We start from the raw sequence: 10,608 nt of genomic DNA, 5'->3' as shown, positions 1-10,608 counted from the left end.
GTGACTTGTATTACATGGCTTAAACATGGTGCAAATAGATTTTTAAAAAATAAAATAAAAAGGAAGTTAGCTATATTATGTTTTGTATTAAATGTTTATCTCTCTGGGGCCCATTTATCAAAGGGCTTGCGGACCTGATCCGACACTGCGGATCAGGTCCGCAAGACCTTGCTAAATGCGGAGAGCAATACGCTCTCCGCATTTAACATTGCACCAGCAGCTCACAAGAGCTGCTGGTGCAACGCCCCCTGCTGACTGTCAATCAACCCGATCGTATTCGATCGGGTTGATTTCCGGCGATTCCTGTCCGTCTGCTCAGAGCAGGTGGACAGGGTTATGAAGCAGCGGTCTTTAGACCGCTGCTTCATAAGTTGTGTTTCTGGTGAGTCTGAAGACTCGCCAGAAACATGGCCCTTCAAGCTCCGTACGGAGCTTGATAAATGGGCCTGTATATCTATTAGTGCGACAAGTTTGGGGCAAAACTTTTCAATACATTTGGAGAAACATTGTCCCCTTGCTTTGGAATGAGAGACACACATGTAACATAATCCATAAGTATTAGTGTATTTTTTAATTATTGTCCCCATATCTACTAGTGGACCAAATGTGTAGCAATAATATTGTTTGATTTAGAAAGGGTATACAAGTATAATAATGTTTCTAATTTACTTATATTATGTAATATGCTTTCATTCTCTTGCAGCATCGAACATAAGCTTTCTGTGTTTTCAGACACCCAATGAGTTCTATGGCATCCGTGACCTGAGGGGGGCGGATTTAAAACATGGTACGCTGTATCAGAACACACACGAACGTGCCTGTTAAATGTTTGATAAATTTAGAAAAGCTTCAAATAGAGTCAAATCTGAATTAGAAACATCTGTATTGACACAAGCATCGATCTGAGTCGGATTGAGATCGCGGGATTGTGTAATACGTCACAAATTTCAACATTTGACGATCTTGATGCTTTGATAACTACGGCGGACCAATATCGCGGCGAATACGGCGCAGGATTCAAGTGTATTTTCAGTTGACGCTTTGATAAATAGGCTCCTTAGCCTCACCTTACATCAGGCCTCATCAAACCGCATACAATTGACAGCATTCTATCACAAGAATCACCATAGTAATTCCGTATTTTATCAACTATATGACATCTAGTGCCATGAAGTTCCCACACTGCTTCCACATTATAGATCCCTATTATCGGATTGCTATATAATGTGCTTATATCTTCACATCATAACATTTCAATTAATTCAAAACAACAAATTATATCCCTATATCAAACAGTAATACCACACTGGGCCAACAACTCATAAAAACACAAATAATACATAACTGATCAAATAGCAACAATCCACCCTTAATGATCAATGTCATGAATTAACTTCCTCTAAATATCCATCTGATATCATTACATGACCCACCCCCCCCCCCCATTTCCTAACCTGGTGTCAAAAATCTCTAACCAATTCAGATTATATTAAGTAGCTCCTTAAATCTATATGAAATACAGTGTTCCACATTACATTACCTCATGTCTGTTGTCATTCTTATATTGTCTATTTATTCACAGAATAACAAAGAATATAACTTAAAAACCTTTTGGAAAACAACATTTAGGTTGCTGACCTTTACAGAATTTCTCATTTGACAATAACCTTAATATATCTAATATTTCTAATGTTTTTTTTTTACTCTTTTTGCCCACTAATTAACACCAAGTAAAGTAAACATTCAAAAATGTGGTACAAAAATATAATTTTTAGGGATCTAAATATTTCTACTTCCAGTAAAAAACGATAAAATTGAATGTATAACAAAAATTGTATTTTCTGGGATTTAGCATGAAACCGTTTAGGCACATTGTGAAAATTGGCTTAAAAAGAATTTGATTTATGAATTTAAATGTATACAAAAAGTTTTTTTGTTTTTGTTTTTTTAATTACACACATATGTCAGCTTGATTGTTATTAGTTCCTCCCGGAGATGGTTTGCTTTTGATTGCATCAGTTCCACCTTTTGATGCATCAATAAAGAGCAGTCTTGGAGTCCACAAAGAGAGTATTATTCTTTTATATTCCTTTCTGAAGTTTTGATTCATAAGACCATATATGACAGCATTGAGGCAACTGTTAAAGTAGGCCATGAAGTAGCTCAGTACAAAAAGCCATTCTGGAATTTTTGGTGCCACATGAAGTGGATTAATAGCCACTGCCAGACCAATGAAGTTTAATGGTCCCCAACACACAGCAAAGAGTACAAACACCACAAACATTGTCAAGAAGTTTCGAAGATCTGTTGGAGTCAACTTTTGTCTAGAGTCTTGCCTCACTCTGTGTTTGACTTGGATGACCAAAACCCATATCCTTAGGTAGCAGAATGTCACAACAGCCAGAGGGACTATAAAATGTACAACAACAACTGCAATGGTATAAGAGGAACTCACAGTTTGGGCAAAAGTGCATGAGTAAATCCGAGGATCATATTGTAGTGACCCAACAAAGAAATTTGGCACAATTGCAATGATTGTGAGTATCCATGTCAGGCAGAGGTAGCACCATGTACTTCTGTGATTGTAAAGCTTATCATATCTTAGACTATGACATATATAGCAGTATCTGTTGATAGCTATGGCTGTAATATTGAAAACAGATCCAATAACACTGAGTCCCATAAGAAATCCGCTGATTTGACAATGGATATCTCCAAGTGTCCATCCATTATGGAAAATGGCTACAAGAATAACTGGATATGGATAAATCGCCACAACCAGGTCTGCAACAGACAAACTGACGACAAAGATGTTGCCTAGAAAGAAAAATAAAATAACATGACTAATTGATTTATATATTGTATATTTTGTATTTGATTAATACTTTAGATATTGAGATGACATATGTTTTAAAATGAGGGAGATGCTAGAAAAATGTTAATACTCTAAGACATTTACATTTATCTCTGCACATCAAAGAGCACATTTTAAACATTTTTACATGAAACAATTACATATTTCAAACTTCCTAAAATGATACTGATAATGTTATTACATTTCACTATTACATAGTCCGAACCCCTTCCTGAAGAATGGACCACAATCCCCTTAAATGCCAAAATGCAATTTTTTTTCTTATTCTCATTTTGCATTTTTAGGTTTACATGCATTTTTTATATTTTAGAAAGGATTTTAAAATTTCATCTACTCAATCATCTAACAGAGAACATTTGATCTTCTGCACAGTATGTGCAATATTAAAGCAAAAGTGAAGTGTGTGTGTGTGTTTGTGTATGTGTTTGTATATGTGTGTGTGTGTGTGTTTTGTGTATGTCTGTGTGTTTGTGTTTTTTATATGACTGTGTTTTGTATGTATGTGTATGTGTGTTTGTATGTGTGTGTATGTATATGTGTGTGTGTTTGTATATGTGAGTGTGTTTGTGTATATGTATGAGTGTGTTTGTGTATGAGTATGTGTTTGAGTATGTGTATGTGTGTGTGTTTGTAGGTGTGCGCTTGTATGTGTCTGTGTTTGTGTGTGTGTGTTTGTGTGTCTGTGTGTGTTTGTGTATGTGTGTGTCTGTGTGTGTGTTTGTGTATGTGTAAAGCTGAAGGCATAAACATAATCATCATGTACTGAGAATATTTTATGTTATCAACCAGTTTTCTTAGGAAGGATTTAATTCCAGGAAAATAATTTATCTACAAATTACCCATAAAATGTCTAATTTTGGTGAAAAGATGCTGATTAGTTTTTCAACTAAAATGGAAATTATCTCTATAATCAGCCAACATTAAAAGAACTGCACAGAAACCTAAAATGTCTGCAATTAAAGAAGGTATAGGAAATTAAATAAGTTTTAAGTTATCTTAGTAAATGTTTTTATTTCATTTGTCATTTTTGTATAAATAGTGTATAAATTAAAAAAAATAGTTATAAACAAAACAGAAGTAAACTTATAATCATGTCAGTTCAGGCTCCTGAAGAAGAAATTGAAACATTTTTTCCACAGGACAGTTTAGTTAGCTATCCATAGCATCTAATTTCTCATTGCAGCCTGCAAGCTCATGATCTTGTGTACAGCTGATTACTAGAGATCAACTTACTTGTAAATAAAACTACTGGTGAGTAATGATATGCCTCCAAAAATATAAACACAAGTGATAGTTTTATTCATGACAGCAACAAACATTTGTCATAAAAAAGGTGCATTACATTTGTAAATACTTCCTTTAGATGCAAACAAAGAAAACACAATACTTATATAATTGTCTACAACTTTTACTGAATAGTTTCATTATGTTTAAAAAAGCTTTGCTGTGCCAATTCATAAATCTTTTATTATTTATTTAGGCCACACACATGATGCATAACAGTATAACATTTTGATTCCTTACAGTTGTAACATGCTAAAAGGGCTTATATCATATAACCATAAATGGATTTTGTTCGCAGTTGGCAGAACATTATCATTCATGCTAACTTGTAATCCTCTTGTGAGAATGGCTTGATTGTTAAAATAAGAGAAAATTATTCATAAAGACACAACAAAATTTTTAAAATGACGGTACACAAATGCTGAATCCCTTAAAAGTTATGCAGCTTATCTGCAAAAAGCTGAATAGAAAATATCACATGAACATCTCTATTTAAAGAAATATATTTTACCTCACTTGCACGGTAACCCAACTGAAGTTAAAACTATATTGTTAACCCCAAGGTAGTTAGGAATATTTCATATTCCAATGTTCTTCACATAGAAAATGTTCTTTTTGTTTTAAAATACATATTTCTAAATATATCTAATGTATTTTTTGTAAAAAATATATATATATATATATATATATATATATATATATATATATATACCTATATATCTATATTAATATAAATAGGTATAGCTATATACTGATATATTTAGGAATATATATTTAAAATTCAAAGAACATTTCCCCTTATGTATGTGAAGAACAATGGAGAGTAAAATATTTACAGTACATAAACAGTGGAAAGGGCTCCAAAGTATAAATACATATGTATATATGTGTATAAGTGTTTATATGGGTACATATGTATGTATATACATATATATATATATATATATATATATATATATACATATACATATAAACATAAATACACATCTATACACATATATTCATATGTACGTATACATGCATACACATGTATATGTTTTTATATAAAAATTATAGCCATTTCGATTCAAATATCTTGTCATTTACCATATGCCTTTTAACCCTTATAACTTTATTTTAATATTTAAATTAATCGTTTTTATTAGATATTGTATATGAGTGCAACACATTATTTTTATGTATATACAGTATGTTGTGTTGTGCGGTCGCGTTTACTTTCAACTTGTAATATGTGCACACGTTACACACTTAATATAACAACTTAATATATATTCCCTTTTTAATTACAGATGTTCAGGTGAATATTTTTAAGTCACATTTTTTACAGATATGCTGCATCACTTTCAAGTAATCTAATATATAGGTAACATGCATGAAAACAATAAAGTGAAAGATTTTTAGTTTTAAATAGAAAGCAATACAGCTTATTGACAAATAAGTACAAACCTAGGCCTAGATTTGGAGTTTGGCGGTAGCCGTGAAAACCAGCGTTAGAGGCTCCTAACGCTGGTTTTAGGCTACCGCCGGTATTTGGAGTCAGTCAAAAAAGGGTCTAACGCTCACTTTTCAGCCGCGACTTTTCCATACCGCAGATCCCCTTACGTCAATTGTGTATCCTATCTTTTCAATGGGATCTTTCTAACTCTGGTATTTAGAGTCGTGTCTGAAGTGAGCGTTAGAAATCTAACGACAAAACTCCAGCTGCAGAAAAAAGTCAGTAGTTAAGAGCTTTCTGGGCTAACGCCGGTTCATAAAGCTCTTAACTACTGTGCCCTAAAGTACACTAACAGCCATAAACTACCTATGTACCCCTAAACCGAGGTCCCCCCACATCGCCGCCACTCGATTAATTTTTTTAACCCCTAATCTGCCGACCGCCACCTACGTTATCCTTATGTACCCCTAATCTGCTGCCCCTAACACCGCCGACCCCTATATTATATTTATTAACCCCTAATCTGCCCCCCACAACGTCGCCGCCAGCTACCTACACTTATTAACCCCTAATCTGCCGTCCGCATGCCGCCGCCAGCTACATTATAGCTATGTACCCCTAATCTGCTGCCCTAACATGGCCGACCCCTATATTATATTTATTAACCCCTAACCTGCCCCCCACAACGTCGCCGCCACCTATCTACAATAATTAACCCCTAATCTGCCGACCGCAAAGAGCTTCCACCTACATTATAGCTATGTACCCCTAATCTGCTGCCCCTAACACCGCCGACCCCTATATTATATTTATTAACCCCTAATCTGCCCTCCCTAACATCGCCGACACCTAACTTCAATTATTAACCCCTAATCTGCCGACCGAATCTCGCCGCTATTCTAATAAATGTATTAACCCCTAAAGCTAAGTCTAACCCTAACACTAACACCCCCCTAAGTTAAATATAATTTAAATCTAACAAAATAAATTAACTCTTATTAAATAAATTATTCCTATTTAAAACTAAATACTTACCTGTAAAATAAACCCTAATATAGCTACAATATAAATTATAATTATATTATAGTTATTTTAGGATTTATATTTATTTTACAGGTAACTTTGTATTTATTTTAACCAGGTACAATAGCTATTAAATAGTTAAGAACTATTTAATAGCTAAAATAGTTAAAATAATTACAAAATTACCTGTAAAATAAATCCTAACCTAAGTTACAATTAAACCTAACACTACACGATCAATAAATAAATTAAATACCTACAATTACCTACAATTAAACCTAGCACTACACTATCAATAAATTAATTAAATACAATAGCTACAAATAACTACAATGAAATAAACTAACTAAAGTACAAAAAATAAAAAAGAACTAAGTTACAAAAAATAAAAAAAATATTTACAAACATAAGAAAAATATTACAACAATTTTAAACTAATTACACCTACTCTAAGCCCCCTAATAAAATAACAAAGCCCCCCAAAATAAAAAATGCCCTACCCTATTCTAAATTACAAAAGTTCAAAGCTCTTTTACCTTACCAGCTCTGAACAGGACCCTTTGCGGGGCATGCCCCAAGAAATTCAGCTCTTTTTCCTGTAAAAAAACACATACAATACCCCCCCCCAACATTACAACCCACCACCCACATACCCCTAATCTAACCCAAACCCCCCTTAAATAAACCTAACACTAAGCCCCTGAAGATCTTCCTACCTTGTCTTCCCCTCACCGGGTATCACACCGATCCGTCCTGGCTCCGATATCTTCATCTAAGCCCAAGCGGGGGCTAGACATCCATCATCCGACGGCTGAAGAAGTCCAGAAGAGGCTCCAAAGTCTTCATCCTATCCGGGAAGAAGAGTAGATCCGGACCAGCAACCATCTTCTTCCAAGCGGCATCTTCTATCTTCATCCGATGAGGACCGGCTCCATCTTGAAGACCTCCACCGCGGACCCATCTTCTTCCGACGACGACTTCCCGACGAATGACGGTTCCTTTAAGGGACGTCATCCAAGATGGCGCCCCTCGAATTCCGATTGGCTGATAGGATTCTATTAGCCAATCGGAATTAAGGTAGGAAAATTCTGATTGGCTGATGGAATCAGCCAATCAGAATCAAGTTCAATCCGATTGGCTGATCCGATCAGCCAATCAGATTGAGCTCGCATTCTATTGGCTGATCGGAACAGCCAATAGAATGTGAGCTCAATCTGATTGGCTGATTGAATCAGCCAATCAGATTGAACTTGATTCTGATTGGCTGATTCCATCAGCCAATCAGAATTTTCATACCTCAATTCTGATTGGCTGATAGAATCCTATCAGCCAATCGGAATTTGAGGGACGCCATCTTGGATGACGTCCCTTAAAGGAACCGTCATTCATCGTGAAGTCGTCGTCGGAAGAAGATGGGTCCGCGGTGGAGGTCTTCAAGATGGAGCCGGTCCTCATCGGATGAAGAAGAAGATGGTTGCCGGTCCGAATCTACTCTTCTTCCTGGATAGGATGAAGACTTTGGAGCCTCTTCTGGACTTCTTCGGCCGTCGGATGATGGATGTCTAGCCCCCGCTTGGGCTTAGATGAAGATATCGGAGCCAGGACGGATCGGTGTGATACCCGGTGAGGGGAAGACAAGGTAGGAAGATCTTCAGGAGCTTAGTGTTAGGTTTATTTAAGGGGGGTTTGGGTTAGATTAGGGGTATGTGGGTGGTGGGTTGTAATGTTGGGGGGAGTATTGTATGTGGGTTTTTTTACAGGAAAAAGAGCTGAATTTCTTGGGGCATGCCCCGCAAAGGGACCTGTTCAGGGCTGGTAAGGTAAAAGAGCTTTGAACTTTTGTAATTTAGAATAGGGTAGGGCATTTTTTATTTTGGGGGTCTTTGTTATTTTATTAGGGGGCTTAGAGTAGGTGTAATTAGTTTAAAATTGTTGTAATATTTTTCTTATGTTTGTAAATATTTTTTTATTTTTTGTAACTTAGTTCTTTTTTATTTTTTGTAGTTTAGTTAGTTTATTTCATTGTAGTTATTTGTAGGTATAGTATTTAATTAATTTATTGATAGTGTAGTGTTAGGTTTAATTGTAGATAATTGTAGGTATTTTATTTAATTAATTTATTGATAGTGTAGTGTTAGGTTTAATTGTAACTTAGGTTAGGATTTATTTTACAGGTAATTTTGAAATTATTTTAACTATTTTAGCTATTAAATAGTTCTTAACTATTTAATAGCTATTGTACCTGGTTAAAATAAATACAAAGTTACCTGTAAAATAAATATAAATCCTAAAATAGCTATAATATAATTATAATTTATATTGTAGCTATATTAGGATTTATTTTACAGGTAAGTATTTAGCTTTAAATAGGAATAATTTATTTAATAAGAGTTAATTAATTTCGTTAGATTTAAATTATATTTAATTTAGGGGGGTGTTAGTGTAAGGGTTAGACTTAGCTTTAGGGGTTAATACATTTATTAGAATAGCGGTGAGCTCCAGTCGGCAGATTAGGGGTTAATGTTTGAAGTTAGGTGTCGGCAATGTTAGGGAGGGCAGATTAGGGGTTAATACTATTTATTATAGGGTTAGTGAGGCGGATTAGGGGTTAATAACTTTATTATAATAGCGGTGCGGTCCGCTTGGCAGATTAGGGGTTAATAAACGTAGGCAGGTGGAGGCGACGTTGTGGGGGGCAGATTAGGGGTTAATAAATATAATATAGGGGTCGGCGATGTTAGGGCAGCAGATTCGGGGTACATAGGGATAATGTAAGTAGCGGCGGTTTACGGAGCGGCAGATTAGGGGTTAATAATAATATGCAGGGGTCAGCGTTAGCGGGGGGCGGCAGATTAGGGGTTAATAAGTGTAAGGTTAGGGGTGTTTAGACTCGGGGTACATGTTAGAGTGTTAGGTGCAGACGTAGGAAGTGTTTCCCCATAGCAAACAATGGGGCTGCGTTAGGAGCTGAACGCGGCTTTTTTGCAGGTGTTAGGTTTTTTTTCAGCTCAAACAGCCCCATTGTTTTCTATGGGGGAATCGTGCACGAGCACGTTTTTGAAGCTGGCCGCTTCCGTAAGCAACTCTTGTATCGAGAGTTGCAGTGGCGTTAAATATGCTCTACGCTCATTTTTTAGAGCCTAACGCAACCATTCTGTGGACTCTCAATACCAGAGTTATTTTAAAGGTGCGGCCAGAAAAAAGCCAGCGTTAGCTACGCGGGTCGTTACAGACAAAACTCTAAATCTAGCCGTAAGGTTGGTATAACAAAGTTAAATATAAATAGCTTTCACATCATAATTTTTCTGAAATGTTGACATGTTTAAATGCTGTCCTGGATGACAGAAAAAAGAAAATCCCTTTAAGACATTAACATTTTTGTTTATCCCATATTTTCTAACCTATTGAATTATATGTATAATATATTTTCTATACATGGTTATTGCAAAACACACATATCACATTGCCATGAACCATGTGTTGAATAATTGATTTATTATTCACAGTGAATTAATGTAAGGATTTTAGGGTCAGTAATTGGATATTATCAGCCCCTCTATGAATATGCATACAGTGGTTATTCATTCTTAGCCAACGACAGGGCGTAGTAACGCATAGGCTGACAAGGCCAGTGCCTAGGGTGACAGATTTGGGGGGGACGGCACTTGGCCGCTGAACTGAATATGTCGCCACTGGCCAGGCTTTAAATAAATGTAATGTTAGCCCGGTCAGGGCAGATGCTTGTGTAAGCAGCAGGGGGGCGCCTAGAGCGGGTGCAACTTCCTCCTACATTGCTATGTGGGCGTGCCGTGGGGCTAAGCTGCCTATCTGAGACTTGACTGGTACCGCGTGACTTGACTGTCACTGAAATGAGCCACGTAAGATTAACAACCTGACCGATACATACTGAAGCCTAGTGAAGAGGTAGAAGGGCCGCAGGGCGGGCGGGGGTCTGACTGAGTGAGGGCAGGGGTCTGGGGGAGGGGCTGGG

The 10,608-nt window shown here is 36.3% G+C and overlaps 1 protein-coding gene across 1 annotated transcript; it reads right to left on the bottom strand.

Annotated features, from left to right (window-relative positions):
• Positions 1-1,951: 1,951 nt before the first annotated feature.
• GPR50 (G protein-coupled receptor 50) lies at positions 1,952-10,202 on the bottom strand. The gene is made up of 2 exons (XM_053714252.1): positions 10,190-10,202; positions 1,952-2,817 (listed from the first exon to the last, which is right to left on the bottom strand). Exons 1-2 carry the CDS (start codon positions 10,200-10,202, stop codon positions 1,952-1,954), a joined length of 879 nt encoding a protein of 292 aa, XP_053570227.1.
• Between the last annotated feature and the right edge of the window lie 406 nt (positions 10,203-10,608).

Source organism: Bombina bombina, chromosome 1, assembly GCF_027579735.1.
Source record: "Bombina bombina isolate aBomBom1 chromosome 1, aBomBom1.pri, whole genome shotgun sequence".
NCBI classification, from domain to species: Eukaryota; Metazoa; Chordata; class Amphibia; order Anura; family Bombinatoridae; genus Bombina; species Bombina bombina.
This window is presented reverse-complemented; position numbering and strand designations above follow the sequence as displayed.